This window comes from Gallinula chloropus (genome assembly GCF_964237585.1).
Source record: "Gallinula chloropus genome assembly, chromosome: 5".
Lineage (NCBI taxonomy): Eukaryota > Metazoa > Chordata > Aves > Gruiformes > Rallidae > Gallinula > Gallinula chloropus.
The window spans coordinates 12,555,479-12,581,118 of record NC_140090.1 but is presented as its reverse complement, the minus strand read 5'-3'; the positions used below and the strand labels follow the sequence as shown (position 1 = coordinate 12,581,118).

General features: G+C 44.8%; 1 protein-coding gene across 1 annotated transcript in view; it reads left to right on the top strand.

Moving 5' to 3' along the window:
- Nucleotides 1–25,640, top strand: part of SLC15A2 (solute carrier family 15 member 2) — a gene marked incomplete at its 5' end in the record, with an annotated part of 39,877 nt that overhangs the window by 8,591 nt on the left and 5,646 nt on the right. Inside the window, 14 exons of the mRNA XM_084265356.1 lie at nucleotides 3,816–3,906; nucleotides 6,025–6,102; nucleotides 8,763–8,845; nucleotides 10,033–10,119; nucleotides 10,447–10,536; nucleotides 10,876–10,920; nucleotides 13,682–13,714; nucleotides 14,766–14,854; nucleotides 16,763–16,844; nucleotides 18,783–18,908; nucleotides 19,690–19,854; nucleotides 22,516–22,562; nucleotides 23,711–23,821; nucleotides 25,145–25,241. Coding sequence (XP_084121482.1) covers nucleotides 3,816–3,906; nucleotides 6,025–6,102; nucleotides 8,763–8,845; nucleotides 10,033–10,119; nucleotides 10,447–10,536; nucleotides 10,876–10,920; nucleotides 13,682–13,714; nucleotides 14,766–14,854; nucleotides 16,763–16,844; nucleotides 18,783–18,908; nucleotides 19,690–19,854; nucleotides 22,516–22,562; nucleotides 23,711–23,821; nucleotides 25,145–25,241 — 1,224 coding nt within the window. The remainder of the gene's footprint in view (nucleotides 1–3,815; nucleotides 3,907–6,024; nucleotides 6,103–8,762; nucleotides 8,846–10,032; nucleotides 10,120–10,446; nucleotides 10,537–10,875; nucleotides 10,921–13,681; nucleotides 13,715–14,765; nucleotides 14,855–16,762; nucleotides 16,845–18,782; nucleotides 18,909–19,689; nucleotides 19,855–22,515; nucleotides 22,563–23,710; nucleotides 23,822–25,144; nucleotides 25,242–25,640) is intronic.

Genomic DNA, 25,640 nt, shown 5'->3' with positions numbered 1-25,640 from the left:
CTAACAGAACCCAGGATGTTTCATGGTCACTTGTTCAGAGCAGATCCTTGTGCAGAGATGTCCATCCTGTGCTGTCTTGGTGCTTTAGAGGGTGCTATAGAAGAGGGAGCAGCTATCATGCGGTGGTAACCGGCCTCCCCAGTTGGCACAGCTCTGACCAAAAGCAGGCTTGCAGCACGCCACCTGTGCTCTGGGAATATACCACGTGCACACCAGGATGCAACAATTCCGGCTTGTAGCACCAATGCTTGTCCCAGAAGGATTGTAACAGGTGTTACAGCAGCGTTTTCAGAAGTGCTACTTCTATGAATATTAATGATTAATAATGTTTATCCAGCATCTTTCAATTACCACCTAATTACAGTATGATAATATGTACCACTTATCTTCAGAGTGTTTTATAGACTTCAGCTAATGAATCTCAGCACCCCAGTCAGGCACATACATATTATTATCCCAAACTTCCAACCACAGCTGAGTTCCAGGGAAAAAACTATTGCCTGTGGCTGTGTGGGCCTGTGCCCGCTCTCCAGCATTCAGACCACACCTCTCCCACAAATTTATCAAATATGAAAGCTCAAACATTCACCTGTGTGTTGCCTTCAAGGAAAACTAATTTAGAGAAAGAAAACTGTAGAAAGCCTTCTGATAAGGACAATGCATTCTGCTCTATTCATTCTTTTTGGAATAGAAAGGTTTGTATTTTACCATTTTGAAATGACTTGGCCTTTCAGAAGAAAAAAGGTTTTATGCTATGTGATAGGAAATTTAAGTCTTCAAAATTGGACTGAGGAGTTTTGATTTTATAAGGAATGAAATGTTTGGGGCCACCCTGAATATTTGTCCCCTCTAGAGTGGTGTTTGAGAGGATTTATCATGTTTTTCATCTTCCGCTCCAGGTAGGATGAAATATGGTTTGAAAATTCCCAATGAAATGAAGCATTTGATTCCCCCTTTAGTTTTCAGGACACCAATAAACTTCAGCTGAGCCCTTAAGTGCACAGGCTTAGTCATTTCATCTGGAAACTAGGGATGTGGTAGTTCTGTGTATAAAATGAATAAGTAAATTGCCCCTGCTATTCCCACATAGAGATGAATTTATGTTTTGAGGTGAATGCACAACATCATCTGGTTTTCTTTTAAGTTCTTTATGAGTGTAATAGTCTAGGATCTGCCACTTTGAGACTACTACTACAAACAGCGATGGAGACTGATTCACCAGGGGGGCAGATAGAGAAATTAGATTTATCTGCAGGAGATTTCCAGGCATCTCTGTCTATGGGATTAGGAGTCCAAGATAAAAATGTCTGAGCCAAATGATATTTATGATATGTTATATGAATGCGAAGGCTGCTGTGCATATTAATTAAGGACCAAAGCAGCTTTCCAACAGTGTGATATGGTGTTTAAGGTACTAAATAGCTTTCTCTTTGTTTCTTTATTTTCTGGTTGCCAAGGAGATCAGGATTATTGTGTACGGTACCTTTTCTCAAATTAGCTAATCCAAATCATGTTGTCAACGTATGTCTGCTCCAAAGATTAAGAAAACAGGGAGGGAATTCTTTTTTCCAATCAGTGTCATTTGCAAGCTGCTGGGTCATTATTTTTGCCCTCATTTCTGCTTTTCTCTGACCATTTTTTTTTCCAACACTGAAATCTGAAAATGTGTGAAATAAGACACAACAAATTCCTTATGCAACACCACCCTTTTCTCTTACCAGCACATACTTTTTGGTAATTGTTGCTCTAGACTTTATCATGTCAAGAGCTGCATGCTTGAGTTTTTCCCCAACTCTCAGAAATTCTGAATAGTTCAGATATGAAGGGTTAGAGATACAGCATGAGAATTTGAATAAAAGAGGGCAGGACTGTGAGGACTCTACTACACAACTCATGTCAAGCCATGGCAGGGCTACTCTGGGAGCAGGAGAGATTGCTGAAGCTGCTTATTTCTCTAGAGTTCCTTATGATATCAACCAACTGGTCACAAAGGTAGAATGAAGAAGAATATATAGTTTTATTAGCTTAGCAGTAGAAAGCTCCAGGTAATCAAAAACACTGGTAAAGCCAGAAATGGAGTATAAAAGATAGCAAAACTCAGTGCTGTTTGCTGTTAGCCATGGGAACAAGCCATAGAGATGATTATTGTAAGGTTTATGAATCCCTTAATCCATGATAAATTGAGTAATGTGTAGGATAGGTTGCCTGGGATACACTGGGAAATAGAATTGTGGAGGAGCCAGGAACTCAAGTTGATGTGGTCTTCATAACTGTGCTGGGAAAAGCCAAAAAGCCCTTAATCCAAGTGAAAGGACCCCCCCAGACTCCTTAGTGATTGGCAGAGGGAGTCCACGATGGGGCTCTCACCCTCACTTTCCTGGTACTAGCTTCACAATGGGACACAAAGAAAAGCCCTCCCACAGCTTCCCACCCACCCTGCACTGATTCCCTGTCAGATTTGACTTCTTGCCATATGAAGTAGCAGTATTTCCTCTTGGCTGCATCATCAGTCATGGGAAACTATTTTATGCTTGTGGACCCCAAGCTTCATTCCTTTACAGCCAGCCCCTGTTATCTGCCTGCAGTTCCTCACGTTTTCTCCTATTTTCTACCATTATGAATATTATTGTCTCAGGGAGTAGAAGGAAACGGGATGTATTAGGAGAGGGGATAGAGCCAGGCCCCTGAGGAGCTTCCTCACACTCAACTAAATTAAAGCTTTGGATTCAGGTCATAGCCATGTGGATGAAGGTTCCCTAAGGAGCTCTCTGCCAAGCACCAAGCCATGCCCCAAGCAATTTGCCTGCTACCTTTACAGGACCTGGTGACAACTGGGAGCAAAGCCTAGTCACAGACAGTATAATGGCTCCCTTGGCTTGGGCCATCCTTAAATGCTGGTTTTACCAACTCAAGTGTGATACAGATGAGTGTGGGACAGGTCAGGCAGCCTGGTCTTGTTTCTTCTCTTTGCTGGCCCACCTAGGCCCAGGGAGGAGGTCTACCACCATGTATGAGCATGCAACTATGCACGTCTGTCTCCCCTACAAGCAAGGAGAGGCTGCTCTCGGTTGAATGCCCTCACACATTGCTCCCATGAAAAGAACCAAACTCTGCCTCAAGTTCTTGAGTCCTGCCAAAAGATGAATTATGCAGGAAGAAAAAAGATCAATATGAGCTATAATATGTTACAGCATCGCTTAAGTTCTGAATTATTTTGCTTGGAGTGCATCCTTCCACCAGCCTCTTGAATTTGCTCCCGTAGCTTTAATTCACCCCATTAGTTTGAGGTTGGCTGGCTTCAGTTTGGTAATCTCCTGTCTGATGGACACCTCTCATTTGCTGCACACTCTCATCTATGCTGCCATTACCAGCTCCTCGAAATATGCGGGTTTCTTTCTCTGTTTCTACACAGGAGAGGAGGGGAGGGGGAAAATAAAAGAGCTTAGACACGGGAAGAAATGATGAGCTTGTCAAACCGTGCCAAATTGGATTGAATTAGGTGACAGAGGATCTGAATCATGCTGCTTGTTCTGAATAAGTAAACGCTCTTCCCTCCTTCCAATCTCCCAACATACTCAAAACAGCGGCTTTTACTCTGAAATGCCAGAAAGCCCCAGAGCGCTTCTGGAGTACGGAGAGCTGATTTGTGTGAGCATTTACCCTGTCACCTGAACACAAGCCTGTTTGCTTAACATTTTATGTGCTGCGTGTCAATATTTACCCAGCCTTCCTAACAAGAGAATTGATAGCGTTCAATTTGCAAGCCCGATGCTGTGTGTGAGCCGTGACACTGATTCTGTCTTGTCTTGTTTTAGACCTCGGAGAGAAGCAAGTTTTTTTCCATCTTCTATTTATCCATTAATGCTGGAAGCCTGATCTCCACGTTTGTAACTCCTGTATTAAGAGGTCAGTGTTGATTTAGAATAAGACAATAAATTAGCTGCCCCCTGACTACTCTGCTGTGCGTAGTTAGGTGCTTATGACAACTGAATGGCAGAGCCTGTGTTATCTGTGGAGTGGCCAGTGTATATTGCATTTACGCCTTGTTAATCCTGCTGTAGCAGTGTAACAGATTTATAGTACTAGCAGACAAGTCACAGAAACTATATTCCTGGTTATATTTCAAAGCCAGCCTGGACTGTGGAATTAAAATATGAAAGGTCGAAGGACCTATATGGACAGGATTATTATCCTGCAGGTAGTCTGTGGATGGGAACTGATCTCTCCTGTCCTGTGCAGGTGCCAGGGTGGGAAAACTGAGCAGGGCTGGTTTTGAAGTCCTACTTTCTCCCTCCTGCGGGGTGCTGCTGACTTCTGGAGGGCTCTGTCCTGCATCCAGGCATGTCTGCGTGGGTCTGCTTACAAGATTGCAGCCCTGAGCAACTAGCCTTGAAGACAAAGCACAGGCCTGTGCCCCACTTAAGACCTACTTTACATTCTAGCCAGCTTGCACAACCCCTTTTAGTCCCTGAGTCTTGCTGCACTTACTCCATTGTATTGCAGCTCCTAGAAGCCAAGGGGATTGGCACACAAAGTACAGACACAGAGGCAGAGCTGCAGGCAGTGGGGATGGGGACAGGGACAAGGTACCCTTCACACTTAGTAGCAATTTTTTTCATTCCATCCCACAGCCTCCAGGAAGCTTTCTTTGTTCAGAGTGGTTATTTTAACAGGCAGCTTGTTTCAGAAGGCCGTGGGCAGTTGTGCTTGCTTTACACCATGAGTAGGGGCAAAGACAAACACTCTGTCTCTTGCTCTTTCTTTCACCGGTGTGCCCAGGTCAGCGTTCTGTGGGGAGGGGCTTTTGCTCATTCTAGTTAGTGAGCAGATGAAAATTCAGTTGCCTCTGAACATCAGAACCTGTGCCAATATAGCCTAGCAGTAAAGTAGTTGCAACATGGAAATGAGGTGGAGAGGGTGAGGAAAGAGTAAAGTTTCTGCTAAGTGCGATGGCTTTTCTTGGAAGAGCAAGACATACTGTTCATAGGCATTTGGCAGAAATGTGGAGTATGTACTTTTAGGTGGAGATGTCCAACTCATTTTGCATGTCAGAAGTTCAGTGTGCCCATAATAATGTCTCTGCCAGCTTTGTTGGCTTTCAGCTAATTTGCTGAAAATTGGTAAACAAACGCTCTGCACACACACAACTGTGCAGCTGACCATGGCTGTCCAGGGACCCCAAACAGGAACAGCTGAAGGCTTCATGGGTTGGCTTCCTGTTAACTATGTTGGCTTATTTTAGCCATTTTCTCATTACTCCATGAAGGACGTGGTAATTTGTGGCCACTGGCATACAAACACAGACCCTGTGGCTGGCTTGCTGTTTGCAGCTGGACCTCTGAATTCACGTGGTGTGAGAACTGACCTGGTCCAAGTGGCGCAGGGTTTTGGTGAGCCATAGCTCAGATCAGTCAAAGCCAAGCTGTAACAAGCCTGGCATTCTGATGGGTTATTGCAAAGCCTGATGTTTGGAGCAGGCTGTCTCTACTGAGACTGGGAAGGTGGTGAGAAAGGGGTCTGGAGGTAAATCTAATCATCTGCTCCCACTTACTTCCTAGGGCTGTTGGCTTCCACTTTGTCCACCGTAGATCCCCATGAAATGAAATTCAGATTTTTAGCTCAGTAACTCATGCTGCTGGCACAAATAATGTGGCAACACAGTACTGGTTATTTAGATCTAGGCAAACACAGAACAGTTTCAAGTTATTTAAAACGTTGCAGGGTTTTTTTTCCCCCAATTACAGCTCCTACTACTTTGTACTTATTTGTCTGCCCCCTCCCTTTTGCCATTCTCATCAATATCCCATTATCAGCTGCTTTTTCTGGCAGACACTCACCCTGCTTCCAAATTGTCTTCATCAAGGGAGGACAACTGTTTCAAGGAGATTCAATTCACAGTGTCAAGCACCAGCAAAGAAGATTTAAAGCCAGAGGAAGTGACTGATTTAGGGGAAGCAAATCAAAGGCCCCAGTAACATAAGTCTGCCTGTAATGAGGTGCTTTTATTTTTTACTTCTCTTTCAGGGGATGTGAAATGTTTTGGAGAGGATTGTTATGCACTGGCTTTTGGTGTCCCAGCAGCACTGATGGTGTTGGCGCTTGGTGAGTGGAAGCAGTAATGCTTGTAATGGGTGTTACCATTTTTGAGCGCATGGATAGATGAGAAAATGCACAAATTCATTAGCTCTGGATGGATACTGTGATGGGAAACTCAAGGGTTCAAGGCCATCTAACGTTTCCACAGTTTAGAACAGTAAGGAAGATCATTAGTTCACTGAGTGGTGGGCAGACCGTGGTTTTACTACAATCCTTTATCGTGATACCGATGAGAGAGTGGTCTGTTGGATGTTTCACAATACAATTGTCTTGCTCTATAAAGCAAAGGGAGGCACTAAAATGATTCTTCTGATGGCTTGCAGCTTTGCCTGTGAGCAGGCTTGGCCTTTGATCTGCAATCTGAGCAGTCCTCCGAGTTCCCCAGCTTACAGAAGGGAAGCTTAGCATGCCACTTCTAACCTTTCCACAGGCTCTCTGTAGCTCGGGGCCATCTTTAATGGCTCAGGCTTTTGCCTTGGAATGTGTGCACCACACAGAAACTGCAGAAGGAGCTGAATGAGATGTTACTTTATTCTGAGCTGTTTCACTTTGCTTGGCTGAAGTAATTCCCACAATTACGGTGACAGCTTATTATTACATTGCAATAAAAAGCCCTTATTGTCCAAGTGTCAGGAGGCAGCCGCAATCACCCTACTTCCTAAAGCTTGCATCTTGGCCCCATTAATGTACTTGTCAAGATTTCTTCTTCAACCCTTATAAAATACTCAGCAGTTCCCACATTCTTACTGTTACTGCTCGGTAGCCGATACAGAGGACACCCCATTAGCTTGAGTTTCACAGCTGAGAGCTGCTGAGGGGAGCAGCCCCCTTATTACGCCGCATTCGAGAGGTTTTGACACAGCATGGGGTGACTTCTCATTCAGCTTGTTAGCTTAATTGAGAGACCAAGCAATTGTGTGATTTCACCACAGCATCTGTGGTTTGAAAAGTTTGTCCCCCAGAGAATGGGAACATTGCTCTCTCCTCTCAAACTTCCACTGGGGAGAAGAATCAGGACACTAAAGAAATGTCATCAGGCCACAGCAATTATTCTCAAAAAAGTGCATGGTCACGGGCCTGAGAAGCTTCTCATCTCCCCTGTGGCCTGTTCCTATCAGTTCAAGGCAGCACAGCCTCCTCTGTGCATCACTGTGTGATAAATGTTTCTAGCAGGGTAGTAGTTGCCCAGGGGAAAATGGACATGTAAATATTGCGGTTTTGGTGAAGGCATCAATCGAAATGTGTTTTTAGCTAGTGTCCTGCTGCCAGATTCCCCAGCCTGCCCAGCAAAGCAGCTCTGTGTTCTTTTGTAGTGTGCTGAAATGCTCTTGGAAGTGATATATTTGACTGTGTGAGCAGCATGCAGAACTGGAGAAAATACCCTTTCAGCCCTGACTGGCCCTCTCATGATGATGGAAAGCAAGGATAGATTTAGAGGCAGGATGGAAATGTTACAGAGCACGATTTTACAGGCTGTTTCAGTTTCTGAAAGACAGGGGAAAGATTGATACTATTTAATTCCAAATGCCAAACCCAGTGAAGGAATTTCAGTTCCCAAAGGAGTCGATGGCACCACTGGAAGGTATTTCAGCAAACCTAATGAATCACCTTTTAGAGGCACCAACAGGTCCACAGGGAGATGTTAAACATTAAGTAGTGCAACTACCAACTCCAGGTGACTTTGGATAAGTGTCTTTCACTGTGACTCATCTAAACTGACTTCAGAGGTGTCTCTGACAGTTCTGTAAGTCAAAACTAAGGGTCTGGATGCTAAGGGTCTTCATAGTGAGAAAAGGGAAGAGGTGAGTTCCCTGCAGTGTCACAGGCCTTCTGTGTCAGGGCAGAAGTCCCTGCTTTTTTCCACTGGCTGTGGACTGACCCAGACAATTTGGTTAGTTTGAAACATTAAGTTTGGTTTGTTATATAAATTTCATCCTTGGCATTTATTGTCCTTCGCCCTGTTAACATCTTTGGAATTGCAATGTGCTCAGAGGCTCTCGAAGGGCAGGACAAATGATACATAATCAGCCCCCTCTGTGACAGGATTTTGAAGCCTTGGTCCAATATTCGTTGTGCTTTGAGGTAGAAAATCAAGACAAGACAGGGCCTTAAATTGTACATCCCTCTGTGGAAACCATAAGTGGAGGTAATGTCTCTTAACTCCAGTGTGGGATGCAGTGACCTTCGTGGCAGTTTCCACTGAAATGTGTGTGAAATGCAAGTACGTGGGGCCTGCATTGGATCTGCATTAGTGCTCACATGGCAGTTTTTACAACATGTGTTGCAATTCAGTGTGGATTGTATCTTAACTTTATTCTACAAAAGGCATAGACTGGGATTTTCAGAGCTTTGATTCTCAGCGAGAATTAGATGTGGAGGTACCTGTTGTGCCAGAGCCGATCATGAGAAGGTGACAGTGACCTCCTGGGGATCACGCTGCCTCTTGTAGGGTGTTGCATTTTCTTCCATGACAGAAGTCCTCTTGCATGACAGGAGCCCTGTATTTTTGCTTTGTTAAAAGTACAATCCCATTAAGCCCCAAGGGCAGAGGATTTCTGTTGAATTCTGTTGAATTTCTGTTGAAGGGTGGGGAATCCTTCCGAGAAGCCAGTGCAGGATCGAGCCTCAGTCATGGGAATTCCCATTTGGATTATAATATTTTTCAGTTGTGTTCATTGCTGGAAGTGGACTGTACAGAAAGACACCACCACAAGGGAACGTCTTACTTGAAGTGTGCAAATGCATCGGCGTAAGTGTGTGCCATTCTCTCTTTTTCATGTGTGACTCTGAAGCTGCAGGTCAGAACAGTGCAAAGGGAAAGGTGAGGTGACATTTGGAACTCTTCTGTCTGCTGCTCCTGGATATCTTGCTGATGAGCCGTAAGGAATAAGCAACACATTTTAGGCCCCAGTTTATTCTTTCAACATTTCCATTGTCTTTTCCATAGCTCCATGAAGTACTTGGTGTCAGTAGATCCACTAGCAACAGATGCTGTTGGCCATCAAACTGAAAGGAAAATTCAGAAACCCCTGGAGTATCAGATGCATCAACTTTTTTCAGCTGAGTAGTTTACTGACATGTATCAGTTCAGCAGACAGCAGTAGTACACAGCCATATTATGCACATTCAGCATGTTCATGTAAAAGGAAAAGACATCCACTGAAGTTGCATTATAGCCTTAATTATTTTTCATAGTGTGTGTGATGTATATAGTATGTGAAAAAATAGTCTCTTATTATGAGGTGGGTAATGATATTTCTTTTTCAGGAAGCTGTTGCTAACAGCAGATGTTTTCTTTTTACCTAGGTTAATCCTAGTGACAGATTTACCGTGGGAAAACAGGCCAGATTTAAGGATAGGATTTCTAAGTGAGCTCTGCCTCTCTATTTGCTGGGGTGGCTGTGCTCAGTGACTGGGAAACACAGCACAAAGGAGTTACAAGTTCAGTGTTACTGATCTCTCCTCTAGTGAGAAACCAGCCTGAAAGCTGGTCTAGGAGTGGACCAGGAATATGCAAAGAAAGGTCTACAGACCGAAAAGGGAGCAGGAGTTCTGTATTTGACATTGCTTTGGATAATGAGGCATTTCTTCCCCAGCACTGTAGTCGATTTGAAAGTTGCTTTGTGGAAGAGAACTGAAGAAATTATGTTTAAAGCTTTATCATGTAGCAGGTTTTAAATCAAGTATGAAACAGTCTTTGGGGGGCTAGTGTCAGCTTTTTCCTCCGAGAGTCCATGAGTCAGTTCTTTTCCATATCATACCTTTAATCAACCAATGTCACAGAAACTTCTCTGCAGAGAATTGGTGATAAAGCATCTGATTTGGGATTTTGGAAGTGTCCAGCAAAACCCCCATGATTATCTGGTGCTGCTTATTTTTGGAGATGGGGAGGGTGGATACACCACAAAGGAATTATTCACCTGTTTCTCTCCCCAGTTTGCTATTAAAAACCGGATAAAAAACCGTTCCCATCAGATTCCAAAGAGAGATCACTGGCTGGACTGGGCATCGGAAAAATATTCGGTAAGGGATGCTCTAGCTGGCAGATTTGGAGAGGGGGAGGAGGGAGATGGACAGATGGAGACAGGAAGACTAAGGCTGGCCCGGCCACACCACTCCTCCCATGTACAGGCTGTTTGTCCTGTCCCTTCCCACATCTGTACTCTCCTGACCCTCAATGGACAGTTTAGGTGCTGCACTTAAATGCAGAAATGCAAATAAGTGCAATACCAGGAAGAAGTGCAATGAATAACTGCCATGCAGAGAGAAATAGGAGCCCTCCTGCTTTGGGGCTCAAGGCGCCTGTTGACTTTCCAACCCCATCTCACCTTCTGCCTGTTCCCTTTATAGAAACAGCTGATTGGGGAGGTTAAAATGGTGACACGTGTCCTCTTCCTCTTCATACCGCTGCCGATGTTCTGGGCCCTGTTTGATCAGCAGGTACAGTATGGAGCATTGCAGGTCTGCCTGCTGGCCTGGGTTTGCCCCCTTGTCCTTCCAGGGTATCACCAAAGCATCCTGGAGATGTAGAGGCCTTACCAGGTGTCCAGGGGCTTGCTAAGACAGTACCTGCCATCACTGCTGCCCATCCCTTCGCAGTCCTGCTGGGAGTCTGGCACCGGAGGGTGAGAAGGAAGAATGCATCCTGCTTGCTGGCAGGGTTCACAGGGTAGGGAAGGCATAAATGGGAAATAAGACCTGCATTGTGTTCTGCATCCCCATGTTTTCTAGTCTCATAAAAGATCTCCAAGGCTTCACAGCTGTCTGTTTTCTCCTTAGGGATCCAGGTGGACTTTGCAAGCCACAAAAATGAATGCTGATTTTGTAAGTACTTAATGTCACCAGGGCTGCTAAGACTAATAGTAACATCCCTGCTTTTGCTTTTTGACTGGCACCTCGCAGTACTAAGAGCATCTGCTTGATGAGTCTGGGTGATTTGCACTTCTGGTGATTAGAAGCGAGAGGCTCTGTGCAGCCATGTTCAATTCATCACAGCACATCTTGGCAAGGAGCGAGGACTGGGGAGCCATCAGCAGCCTGCAAGGTCAGGAGTGCTCACCTACTGGCAACCGGTCGCTCTGTGACCTTGAGCAGGTAGGGTTTCCAGCCTGCTATCCTCATTAGAGACAGAGAAGTTGGGGAAAGTTCATGCAGCCCTTGTATGGTGTAGCTAGAGCTATTGTAGTTGTGTGTTGCTGCCCTGGCTTGCTTGGTGATACATTAATGAAGTCTCTCAAAGTCAGCAGGAATCTTGTGTATAGGGTAGAGATGTGATGAAAATTAATTAGTTAGTAGCTCTAAAGGTCTTCAAAGATGCGAATGACAAATGGTGCAGGGTGCAGTGGCAGATACATGTGGATTAGCTGGCTGCCTAAAAAAGCCACTGCATGGGGCTGGTTTCCAGACATACTTGTTTTAAGAAGCCATCTAGATCTTACCTGTGGACGCGCACATCAGAATTTAGATTGTAAATGCCCATTTTCCAGTTTAAAATTGACTTAAAGCCCCATATTAGAGCTCTTCTATGTCACTCCTGTTAAAAATTTGGCTCTTAGCATGTGATACTCATTAGGCTTAATTAATTCAAATGAGGCATGAAAAAGACTTCACCTTGGGTTATATTTATTCACCCCAGACAGACAAACCAATGAAAGTTCATGCAGTCTTTGTGATGTGTATCTAAAACTTTGTTCTCTGCTGTTTTGCTCACATGCACTTAGTGATCTATTAGCAGAACGTTGAAGAGTCACCCTGGTGTTACTTATTAAACTCTCCCTGGTGGAGAAGGCCATATTCAGGGCTTTTTTGTCACACCCACTTGAATAGATATTTGGCTTGTGTTTCAGTCTCTCCACCAAGAGTTGTCCTGACTCACGAAGGTGAGAATTAACTTCATGTTTGGAATAGTCCACGTTTTTTCCCTTCTGCAGACAAAGGGCTCAGCTAGGAAGTCTGGAGTTAAGCAGGAAATGATCTAGTGAGATGTTAAATATTTGCAGGCTCGTTTCCCAATGGCGCATTTATATCGTGTGCACAAAGTAGCAGGAGGGGATATTTGCCTGATAATTTTAATTGTAAGACTCCTTTGCCATGACCAATGGTTTCCATTCTCCCAGGAGGCAGCTGCCAGCAGAAACAGGCAGCTGTTCCAGATTTGGCTTAGGACAAGCCTGGCAGACAGGAGACAAACTCCCACAGTGCTTTTTTGGAAATATACTATTTATCACAGAATCACAAGGTTGGAAGAGACCTTTGAAGATCATCAAATCCAACCATTCCCATCCTAAGCTAAACCATATCCCTAAGTACCTCACCTACCCTTTTTTTGAACACCTCCAGGGAAGGTGACTCAACCCCCTCCCTGGGCAGCCTGTTCCAGGCCCTGACAACTCTTTCAGTAAAAAATTTTTTTCTAATATCCAATCTAAACCTGCCCTGGCACAGCTTCATGCCATTTCCCCTTGTCCTATCTCCTGTCACCTGGCTGAAGAGACCATTGCCCACCTCTCTACAACCTCCCTTCAGGTAGTTGTAGGTGGTGATAAGGTCTCCCCTCAGCCTCCTCTTCTCCAAGCTAAACAGCCCCAGCTCCCTCAGCTGCTCCTCACAGGATTTGCCCTCCAGCCCCTTCACCAGCCTGGTTGCCCTTCTCTGCACTTGCTAGAGGACCTCAATGTCCTTCTTATGGTGGGGAGCCCAGAACTGCAGACAGCACTCAAGGTGTGGCCTCACCAATACCAAGTACAGGGGCACAGTTACTTCCCTAGACCTACTGGCCACACTGTTTTTGATACAAGCCAAGATGCCATTGGTCTTCCTGCCTAATTCCCCCCTACGCTTTTATCTTCATCTTAGTTTCAAATGCAAAGCATTGTGTGGAGTTCAGACAAACACCAGCCCCTCCCTGGAGACAGCACATCAGTCCCTTTTGGGGCCTGGGATCTGTTGACCCTGTTGTAGGGGGTGGGTACAATGATGCCAGGGTGAGACACCTCGTACAGCCTTGAGGACTCTTGGCTCAGCTGAACACAGCTGAACAGTTAACCAAAGCCCATTTGGTGCCCTGGGCCAATGGGAAGAGGAAAGAGGTGTTGGGAAGAGGTGTTTGTGTAGCCCACCGGCTTGGGCATGGTCTTTTCTTATCCTTTAGGGATGTTTGGGAGTAATGCTAGCAGAGCTCACAGGGTTCTGAAGCTTGAGAGCACTCATTTGCAGGATTTGGGCTTTTTCCACTACAGAAGCAAGGAGGGAGGAAGCTTTAAGACCAAATCCCAACTGGCACACTAACATGCCCATTCCTCCCCACTCACCTAGTTGATGGCTCAGCCAGTCTGAAAGATGGACACAGCACCTCTCAGAGGCTGTGTCCCAGCTCCCACATACCAAGGTTCTTTCAGCCAAATGGTTCTCATTAAACACTGTGTCCTTAGACAGCAATTGTTGAGAGCACCATACCAGCTGTTAAGCCAACATAAGGCGTTTGAGGACACCACCCTTTGTGCCTAAGGTCTGGTGGGACTGCTTGTCTGTTTGCCATATGCAGTTACAGTGTTCATGACTCACTTGGAATTTCTTTTTCTTACAGGGAATATATGTCCTCCAGCCTGACCAAATGCAGGTAAAGGATACTATAGGGTAGGAAATAACTCTTAGAAATGTATTTTCTTCTTCCCTCTCATTTTTATTTTTCTTATGGGACCGGTGGCCTTTCTCTGCTCCTTTTGAAGGTAACTGCACTACTGTGGTGTGGACTTTGCCTTGTTGCTCGCTAGCTGCTTTGAAAGCTTAGTCTTGGGGTTCAGAAGACCCTAAAGATGTCCTAACATGGAGGTTGAGTTCTGCAGAATAGCGCAGAGCTGTGGGAAGATAAAGCTGCCGTTAATAGTTCTTGAACTAGTGCTGGTATGTGGAGGGTACGAGCTGCATCTCCTTTTAACATGTCCCTGCTCTGGGATGAGCCTGTACCTGGAATATGTTTCCTTCCTTCCTGCAGGGCAGATGAAAATGTGAAGGCTCCAAAACAGTGCTGTGCTGTCACAGTTGATTACAATTCCTACGCTGAGCAGCTCCGGAGAAATTCAAAGCTGTTCCGTTCCCTGAAATTTTCCTTCAAAACCGAATCAGCATCTCTCTCTGCTTGTTCTCCAGCACACTCTATTTTCCTGCTTTGCCACTGCTGGCTGCCAGACAAGCTCTGGTCCTCCCAGGAGAAATGTAGTTCCTGGGGGATTACCAAGCTGTGTAAAAGTGTGAGAAATTGCCAATAGTGCCAGTTCCTCTGGGGTTTTGCTGAAGTCCCATGATGTTTCCATTATTGCTGATTTGTTGTAAGGTCCCACCACAGCGCTGAAGGTCACCTGCTTCTATTGTCAGTGGGTTTTGTACTTTTAAAAAATGTAATGCTTCAGTTCTCTCTTTGGGGAAACTGGGCTGGTGATGCTTGCATACCCCTTGGAGGGGAGGATGTGAACAAAACATATTCGTGCCTGTGAAAACTAAATAGCAGAAGCCATTGGAGTGCAAACTATGATTATATTTTAAAAGGAGGTTTTTAAGTGTTTGTTCATGTCCTTTCTGTAATGGAATTATTTCTGGAGGACAGTGCTTTATGAGTTTAATTACAGAAAGTTGCTTTCTAGTCACTAAACTCCCATTCTTTTGTATTGCAGTTCTTAAATCCACTTCTTATTCTTGTCTTCATCCCAATTTTTGACCTTGGGCTCTACCCCCTGATAAACATGTGCAAATTTAATTTCACGTAAGTATATGGAGACAGTGCAGATGCCTCAGTTCTTATTTGCTTGCAGCAAGTGTGCACAATAGCTTTTACAGAGAAGAAACACAAGTTTCCATTCACCCTTCCCAGTACATGCCTCTGCTTCAGCCCCAGTAGGCAGCATCACCCTCTTCCAGGGGTCCTGGAAATTCCCGAGGGGAAAATTCAGTGATGTTGGATCTCTGTACAGATTTTCCCTGAAAGCAAATAGGAACAAGTCCCTCCTTGCATTTGATCAACAGGTTCCTCACCTTGTTTCCTATATCACCCTAAAATAATTCTCCCCCTTAAAGGTCCTGTGGGGCTGAATTCACTGTCCCATGTGGGCTCCATGTGGTGTGAGAGCAGATCCCACATAAGCATCTGAACCAATGAGTACCTGAGGGAATTTCCATGTGCTCCCAGTGTGTGTTAGCAAGAAGCACAGTGTAATAGGAGCAGTTCTGAGACTCACTTTATGCATTTTGGGGATTTTACTTCAGAGTAGCCATAGTCTGCCTCTGTGGAATGATGTCCTTTAGCAGGAGTCAAGTTTCCATGCTCCAGCACCACTTCTTGACACGAACCGCAGTGTGGGAAGGGGCTATGAGTGGGAGACTGGCTTGAAAAGCCTGTTCCTAACCCACACTAAAATGCTGCATAGACAAAGCAACATAAAATGGGGATAGAAGGAGCCTCAGAAACTTACCCCTTTACCCTGCTGACCCTATCCTCTCATGCTCAATTATTTGCACCTAAAGCAATATTGAAGACATTGTCCAGCCCTGTGATGGTGCCCTTCAGAGGACATACATCAGAAGCTGTGCTTCTCCATGCTGCCCCACTGTGAGCCTGTGCCTTGCACTGGGCCCCAACTCAGCAGAAAGCTTCCTGCCTGATGACTGGCTCAGGGACTGGTTCCCCCAGCAGCACAGACTCCCACATGGCCCAGCATGGAATGCCATGCCATGTCTGTCTGCAGGATGTGGGATTCTAACAGGTTCCTATCCTGTTTAGATGTCGAAATGCCTGTGGGAACACTATAGCTTGTGGGGAGCCTCTGTGCCTGCAAAACTCTGTGCTGCAAACTCCCAATGCAGCACTGAGACTCAAGCCCAATCTTTTGTTACAAGGAAATGTTTTCTCTCTCCAGGGCATGTAACTGGGAGACTGAACATGGGCTCCTAATCTGGGTTTCCCTCAACCCAGTGTATCTGGACTGTGAATCCAGACCATTACAGAGTGGACACCACTGTTATCTAGAACCAGCTTTGTTTCAGATCTCACCAACTCCATGCTCAGTTTGGACCCACTGTTCTGGACCTTTTTTATTCAGCTTTATATCAGATTTCTCATGTAATTCTGGTAGAGTTGCAGTAGTTTTGCTCTGAGTTCAGAAGCTCTTTATTCTCTAGAAATGTAAATGTATTGGCATGAGAAGTAACCCAGAATGATGCCACAGATGGTCAGAAACATTGATGACACAAACTATACATTTTTTTTTCCTTCTCCTCATTCCTGCTGCTAAATAGCTTGCTACTTTTCTTCTGCCTTTCCCAAAAGGGACTTGAAGATATATCATTTCTAGTGCTCCTTCCAACATCACAGGTTAACATAATGCCATGAGCTATTCCCACTAGAAGAGCTAGGAGTGAGATAATATGAAACTTGCAAGCAAAGAGCTTTTCTTCATGGCATATCGGTTTTAATTGGCCTCAGTGCTGGCCTCATACAGAATAATAGAATAGCTTTAAGTTAAATGATTGGCAATTTAAACAGCATGTCATCCCCAGTGCCACCTGTTGGGCGGTTTATTACATGGTTTTGGCACATCTTTGGCTCTGAGGAATGGTATTCTATAATTTAAATTACCCTTTTTTCTTAATAGTGCCTCTTTCGTTTGCTCCATAGACCTATTAGGAAAATGGCAACAGGTATGATCCTTGCAGGGATGGCGTTTGGACTTGCAGCCATTGTAGAAATCAAAATAAATGTAAGTACAGCCCAAGGGATTCCTCAGAAATACTTTCTTTCCCTGGCTTGTTTTTACTGATGCCCGATAGATAATCCTTTTAACCATCGTGTTCCTTGATGATAATTTTTAATGTGTTCTTTGCAATTAAGCATACTGATCCAGGTGCTAATGATAATTCTTACTTTGTCTACTTTCCCCTCTCTTTATCCCTGTCTCTTTCTAGTCTTTGCAGTTTTGCTGTGCCGGTCATCTGTCTTGGTCTATATTCTAGATTTCCATCGTCCCAGTGCTTGACAGACATCTAGTTAATGCTAGTGATTAATTTCCAAAAGGTAGTCTGCTCTCTCTCCTATTTCTTGCTGTAGCTTGCCTATATTTTATTTTTGTTTGGCTTTTTGTATGACTGTGGTGGTTTGGTTTTTTAAATTTAATTCCTTCCTTACTTTAGGGTGGGGATGTGGTTTTTACACTCCAAATCACTTGTCCAGTGAGGCAGGTGACTGCAGGCACTTCTGTAGCCACAGGCTCCAGGGGCTGCCAGGCATCCCCAGACTGGGTGGCAGCAAATCTGTTGTAAATCTGATATTAGCCCCAGCAGATTTGTACCATTTGTTTCTGGCCTGTGAGCAGTCTTGTGCAGACTTTCACTGACCTTTGGCTCCTGAAAGTTACTGTAGGATTAATGTTTAAAGCTTCCAGATATACTTAAAATGTTCTGTTAGAGTGGCAGGCACGCAGCCCTGGATTAACAGCTGCTGGTTCCTCGAGTGAATCCACTGACAAGTCTTCCTCTGAAACGAGACTTTGTGGGTTCAGCTCCTTTTCCTAATCTCTTTATGTGAGCCCAGAAATGCTCTCATTGCCACCACCAGCAGCTCTGGCCAAGCACTGTAAGTCTGCTCTGGCTGTGGGTGGCTCCTCTGGGCAGAGACAAGGTGAGTTAGATGTTCCTCCCTGCCTGTACATGGAAATTTTGCCACTAAAAGCTCTAGCAAAGATAGGGATAGGATGGACCACCCTGGCTTGGCTGTGGGTGGTGCAGGCAAAAAGCCACAGTAATGGGATTTGCTGGCTGCCATTAACTGGCCTGTTGGTCCAGAGAAGCATATAGGTACAGGGAAATCTCCATCACCCTATCTTCTCTGACAGCATGTCTCCCTGCTGAGTTAGGTTCAGGCTGCCCTGTCTGCAGTACCCAAATTATGGGATGTGATAGAAAAAAATTAATAGCTCTGAAGTATTGCTGGCAGCTACTTGAAAATAAAGTGAGAAAAAGAGGAGGGTTTTTTAAAAAAAAAAACATATTCATTTTGGATCTGCAGGTAGTACAAGGCTGACGCTGATTGAAGTACTATTTCTAGAAAATGATTCCTGACAGAAAGAGATACATCTGTGCTGGAGGCATCGTCCAGCCTGTCTCAGAAAACAGGGAATAGTATCTATACAGTCAGCTGTTAGATAGCATGGTGTCAAGTGATGCAAAAGCACCGATTACAGACATGGAGCTGGATGGGGGTTTTCAAATGTGCTTTGCTTCTGGCCTAATTTTTTTCCCAGTCACTGACTGCAGTGGGAAATAATTATTCTGGTCACTGCTTTTGAAAGCTAAGCACCTTTTTTTCCATTCTCATATGGCAGTTAGTTAAATCAAGGCACTAGGGAGCTGTATAATAGAAGCAGCAACTTTGTTCTACCTGCCCAACACTTGTGTAGCCTGGACACTTAGCGGTGTGAAGAGCAGTTTTTGGGAGGAACGATAGGTTAGCTATTGAGCTACTATGAGAAAACCTCCCTAAATAAGATTTATGTTCAGTTTTCTCTCAGTGAAACTTCTGATGAGGAAGGGATGGAAAAGTGTCATTAGAGAGAGGAAGACTATTATGGCTAAAAATAAAAGAGATATTAAAGTGCTAATAAAACTTACAGATGGCACTTAAAGCCTTTTATTTTAATTAGGAAACTGATATGCCTCGACTTGTCCCAGGAGAAAGTTTAATTCGGGTCCTGAATTTGGCAAAAGACCCTGTTCAAGTGACAATCCAGGACCAGGACTTATTTCAGCAACCTGTGGAGGCTTTTCAGGTAAGTGTATATGTGGGTCTGGAAGGTCTGACCTGTGTCACATTGAAGAAAGAGTGGGCTGCTTTTTGGGCACTATCTAATAAGGCCCACAGGCGGTGGAGCTTGTTCTCCTCCACTTGCCTTAGAAGTCTACGGGAATGGCTTTAAAAATGGAGCATGTTATCTCTGTTGATGAGACAGAAATGGAGAGTATAGAGACATATTTCCATTGCAAATGAGGAAATGGCTAGCTACCTTAACCTTTAATTAGGAATAAAGGATAATTGTCCTGAGACGAGCTTGGAGGGACATTCACCTTGCATCTCTTGGTGCTCAGGCCAGGCATTGCTGCTGGGATCTGGATGGCACCTTAGAAGCATTTAACTGTGAAGGAAGAAAGAAACATGGAGGCAGTTTACTGGGTATGGACACTGGCTTGTTTCTGATTTCAGCTTCCAGATTACTTTACAGGACAGGCTAGTTTGGGATGTGAGTGCATTGGCCACCAGCTGCCCGCCATGCTTTAGATGTGATCCCATCAGGGCAGAGCAGGGTCAGGGGAAAGGGTAGCTCTATGAGCAGAAGGTGCACCCTGGCCTTTGGGTTGTATCTGGCAAAGGATGCTACACTGAGGTCTGGCTTGACCAGCCAAAGCCTACAGGTCAACATAGGGCTGTAGAGGGCAGCTCTGACCGCTCACCAATCTTTACAGGCTCCCTTGAAGACAGGGTTGCACTTGGGGAAAGAGCCAGATCCGTTCCCTTCTGAATAAAGAGTATAACCAAGTCTGCTTTTTCCACAGAACCCAGCTGAGTACTCAAAATTAATATTGAATGGAGAGCAACAGAGCCTTCGCTTCACCCTGCAACATCAAGGATCGTCTCTTGCTTTCAACTATACCGTGAAGGAAAAATCAGTGTACAGCTTAATTGTTTTTGAGGCAGAAGGAAGCCTATCAAGCCGCTTAGTGAGTGTGGGAGTGAAGTGTAAATACAGTATTAATTCAATGGCTGTGATGATACAATGGGGTAATGGGCTCATTAATTCATTTGCTCAGTTGCAGTGTCTGTCTGATTGCTCTAAACCTGACTTCTTAGCTAGCGGCGCTGGATCCGTACACATTTCTGCTGGTTGATTAATAGAGGCGTTATGGCATCTGAGAGTTGCTGGGCACACTTTAATCCAGTGAATGCTGCAGTGGGAGAGCAGAGTCATGCCTGCTAGGCAGCTGAGCCTGAGAAAGCTAAGGAAACAGAGCGCCAGAGATTTTCCCCAAAAGATGATTCTATAAAGCAAAGATGTTAAAGAGGCTCTGGGGCTGGGTATGGAATAAAAGCATCAGAGGAATGATTTTGGGTTTAGTTATTGCAAGTGTTTAGTGAAAATGCACAGAAGGCCCATTTGTTTTGCTGAGCAGAATAAATGATTAAGCTCATTTCAGGCTCTGCAGCAGAGCCGTCTGCGTTTGGACTTTTGTGTGTTGCCAGAACAATCAGAGGGGCCTGTGGGATGTACAGGGCTGGATTCTGATATCTTTTACATGCAGCTGTATCCCAGGAAGCTCTCTTGAAATGTATGGTGTTACTGCACATTGTGGCAGTTGTGTGTGTACGTCTGTCTGAAAAAGGCATCAGAAACTGTCCTTGTGCTAAAATATTGATTCTCTTCGCAGTTCCTCAGCCTCCTACCTTGCAGGGTTGCATTCAGTGTTGTATAGTAGAAATCACATAACTGTTCTTAAAAAGGAGGAGGTTTAAGAATTTATTTTTCATGACATTGGGGGTTTTTTGCCTGCTTTATGATGTTGAGCCTGGGGCTCGTTATCACACAGTGTTGTTAAATTTCCCTGTGACCCTGATGACTTTGTGCTGCTGCCTTAAGAAGTGGATACTTGCACACTGATTTTCATGCAGTCCTGAAGCAGAGAAAGCCTGTGAGCGAAGGGTGGAGCGAAGCAATCTCTGAGTTTCAGGACCTCTCTGTGCTGCCCTAACTACCTAGCCTGTACTTAAATCAGTGCCTGCCCTGGCATGGGCAACAGCAGTACTGTTGGGTGATGCTATTGACCTGTCACTCTCAGCTGTAGGTAAGGAAGGTGTGGAAAACAGTGTGGTAACTGGCACTCTCTTTTCCAGCATTGCCACACAAGGAAGGCAATGCCAGCATCCCAGCATCCCTGCTGTGCTGCAGGGTTTGCCCTGGAATAGCCTGTGCCAGCCTCCCTGGCTGCTAAATCTGGCCCCCTCGCTCAGGTGGGCGTGTTGTCCTGGGAGGAGCTAATCTGAAATTGGTTCTATCCCCTCTGTGGGCTGTTGAGTGGGCAGGAAATGAATTTGAGAGCTTTGGGGAATCATTGATGAAAACAAGTAGTAATTTGGCTGGCCTGTCTACAACAGGCTAGAGTGTTAAACCCCATGTGTCTCCCACATAAAAACACGATGTTGTTGTTTATTATGTGCTCTCTAACATTTATTAGTCACTGTGGCTATTTATTATTTAGGGCATACGTTATTTGTGGATCAGCATATCACACTGAAGCACAATAGACATTTTATAGGTATACTGAAATTCTGGATCCTTGGTCGCCTAAGCTCATAGTTTAACATCAGGAATAAAGTGTGGAGAAAGGACTGGAAAGTTTTTAGATAAAACCAGTTTCTGAAGGTAGGTTTCAGTCCCTCTTGGCATGCCTGGGTTCTGTCTCTGGGCAGAGCAGATTGAAACTGGCTTTCCCATAAAATTGTCCTGCCAGAGTATGTGGGTGTGGCACAACTGTGTATTTCTACCAGCCAAGAACCTTGCTCTGTATTCCTTTTGTCTGATAGACAGTCTTCGGGGCAGGCCTGTCTTTTATTGTCTTTTTTCAGCATCGTGCACAAAATAGGGTCTCCCCAAATCAATGTGGATCATGTTAACTATTGAGCTGATGTTCTAGCTGTGATCTCCAGGAGAGACACTCTCGCTCCCCAATGTGGCCAACCAAGAGGCCATCTCTGCAGAGTCTGAGAACAAGCAAGCTCAACACATCTTGGTCTCTTCTGCTCTCTGCCTGCACCATACAACAGTTTAATCTCTTGAGTATTGAGGGTCAGAGAAAACATGAGTGATACATGATGATCAGAGAAGTAACCTAATGGTTTCTCTTGGCTTTATGCTTCTGTCAAGTCTATGAGCATGCCAAGAACCAAGGTCTCAAAGTTAGGTGGTTGCAGGTTTCGTAGGGTACTCATGTTTAATTGTAATTAATCACTGAAAGAGGCTAATGTGGATGATGTTCTCTTGCTATCTTCAGATCAAGACAAATACTTTTTAGGAGGGTGTTACATGCCTCAGTAGAAGGGTGACTGGCTGAAACTGTAGCCTTTGTTACACAGGAGATGAGGAGAAAAAAATAAGGTATGATCTAATCTTAAGCCCTTGGTGGAGCTGAAATTTTGCCACTGGCTTCACTGTACCAGGACTTCACTTCTGTGGCCTGTTGTAAAGCTTATGTGAGAGTCGGGCTGATTTCTGAGTGCTTTGCAACACATCCTATACAACTCCACAGACACTAGTATTTTCTGCTACACATTATTTATAAGGCAGCATTAATAAATATGTTTGGATTTTTTTCTCTTCCCCTCTTTAGATTACAGACTTGGAAGCAAAGCCAGAGAACGGTTTGGCAGCTGTTAGGTAGGAAGAGGGGTTTTTTTGAGGGTTTTGAGGTGGTGGGGTGGGGGAAACTGCTTTTGCCTCATGCAAACTGTATGTAACATAACCCAGATGTTCTCAGGTTGGAATCTAGTCCACACTTCTCAAGTGCAAGACTCGGGTGTCAGCTGAGGCTTGACAGCATGTCACCTCGCACACTTGCCATGCAGAGCTGAGCGTTATTGCTGCTTACAGCCTGTGATAGTCTGGGCTGAGATGGCAACATAAAAGATCTCCTCCCTTGGCAGAGTGGTACATTGATCTCACTGCATTCCACCTCTTTGGGAAAGAAAGGGGAGAAGCAATCTGGGAAGGAGATGTTGTCATTTGTCCTCCATGAACTGGCCAACCCATGATGTTAATTTATCTCACCCCACGTCATGCACAAATGCCTACTAAATTTAATACAACAACAATTTTACATCCTTGTAAACAATTCTTCTGGGCACTGGGCTCTCCTTAAGCAGCTAGTCTGCTGTCCAAATTTGAGCCTGTCCATGAACAGTCCTGTGCTGGTCTGTGCTGAGCTGCCATCTCACTGACACCACACTTACCTCCAGCGCCACACCACCAGACCTATGTGAGGTAGCGGAAATACACAAGCAGCAGATGGAAAAAAGATGCAGAAGCAGCAGAGGAAAAAAATGAGGATTCCAAGCTTTAATTAAAAAAAACCCCAACCCTAATAACTAAAACCCAACCAAAAAAAAAACCCCACCCTAAAAACTGTAGATAGTATAAAACAATGATCAACTCCTTTGTCTGAAAGCCTGTGTTGACAGTAAGAGGAGAGCAGTATCTCTTCACAGTCCTGTGGGTGGGCTGGGGCTCTGTCCTCTCAAACAGCTGTGGAACAATCCTTGAAGGTCTCTGAGATATCCTGGAAGTCTAAACCCACACAAAGTGAGGATCACTTTTCATAGTAAGAGAGTAAGAGGGTAAATTTAACCAGCAAGAAAAACTGGTCTTGTATTGAAAAAGTGGGTAACGAATCAGGAGAATATAAGGCAGTCATACCCTCCTGGAGTTACAGGATGCTTTGGGAGAGAGAGTGAGCTGCTTCTAAAGTGTCTGATATTAGGCTTCTCCTGCCTTGTCTGCCAACCCAATGAAATATGTTTTCTTTGCAGATTCATTAATGGTTTGAGCCAAGATGTCAACCTCACCATCGACAGCAAACGGTTCATTGCTGTTCAGAAGAATTACAGTGCCTCAGAGTACTCGCTGCTAGAGAGGGACCAGTAAGTTTCCCTTGCTGTGCTGAAGGTCCTTGCTGAGGCATTTCCCTGGATCTGATGGGGCTTTTCTTGGGCGAGTAGCAAAACCTGCATTGCTATTGTCTTGACATTTGGCTGTGGGGGCAGATGTTTGTAAAGAGCAGAGCAGGTGTTCTGGGCCAGTCGTGTGTGTGCAGAAGCACCATGCATTTGGTCTGCAAAGTGTCCAAGCCAAAGGACAGCAAATCAGTATCTCTGGGGGAAATATGCAGTTGAATAGATTCAGCCTCCAGTATCTGGGATAGCTCCCTTCCTGTGGCTGTCACTGCTTTTGTAAGGTAAAATCAGTAGGGACATAGCTTGGAAACTTTATTCCCATGACATGAGTATAATGACATTCTAATTAAGGCTGTAATCTGAGTTTTCTCAGAGTCAGGTCAGAGGAGTTTTAGAAATCCAAAAAGCCTTTGAAGAAGTCCAGGTACAACACCTAACTTTCTCTGAGCTTTTATTCACATTATGTGGGGGTCTGGAGGGAAGAGAATAGCTGTTCCTATGCATCTGTCAGCAGAGTAAGGTGATTCCTGGTGAAGCTCTTAGCATTAAGGTGCTCTCAGGAAAAGGCCAATTCATATTCCATGCTACAAAGCATTGGTATGTGGGGTAGTAACGTCAAGTAACAGTATGTGGCTTTGCAGGCTGGGCTTGTTAGACAGGGGCTCCATATGGCCATGGTTTGGCAGCAATGGAGTTGGCTCCTGTAGGGTATTTCTGGCATTTGCAGTGTTTCAAAACAAGCTTCATGGCTTTTCTCTGCATCAGCTCCATCCAAAATATTTATTGCTGCAATTTAGTAGGATGCAACAGTCGTTGTGGCAATGCTGCTGAGCCTCTGTGCCATCTCACACATCCAAAATCAAAAGAACAAATATGAAGGCTAATTTGCTCTATTGAAAGGAAACAAAGTGGCGTGTGGGTGCATATCTCTGATTTCCTGGAGGCTGCTGAGCCTGGCTAACGTGTCTGGCCCACAGTTCCTGAAGGAACAGGGAAAGGTTTGGAAGGAAAATAAACCTGAGGGGGTGGAAATCAGTGCTAGGAAGAAGGAGAAACCTTGTAAAAATGCTAGCAATAGCCCAGGTCACTAGGTGAACTCCAGTCAGTGCCTAAGTGCTCCTGGAGGGAAAAGATGACAAGAACTCTAGTGACCATCTGATATAAATGTGATCACATCTTTACATCATACATTCTCCATGCTCCGTTGTAGGGGCATGTTTGATAGCTCTGCTCTGTGCTCTTTGTCTGTGGGACTAACTGGGAAATGCTGTACTTCATCATTGTGTCTAGATATAATAATGGAAAATGCATAACTGAAATGGGAGAATTCAACCTGGAGCTAGGGCTGCTCGACTTCGGCGCATCATACACCATTGTGATAACTAACGTAAGTGTGCCTGTGATGGTAACCAGCTCCTGTTCTAGCCTCTGGCAGTGCTTTTGTTCTTATGTTTGTGACTCTTGCTTGCTTTCTCCACCCTGTGAGACCTGGGCAGTAGCCATCTGAAGGTAGTCCATTTTGCAAGGGCCACTAAAAGGTTTTGGCACCAGCCAAGGTGTGTGTGTACTCATTCAACCTTACGTTGTGATTGTGTCAGATTTCAACAAAGATCTTTTCCTTGATGGAAATTCTTCATGGAAAGTCATCATCTGTGATTTGTGCTGGTCTCATGCTATCCATGTTCAGATAACACTGATCCAGCACACTGCAAAGAGCTATTACAGTCTGCCAAGAGCGGACTCTGCTCATGGCCTTTACGATACTGTACTTGGTGGTACCTCACAC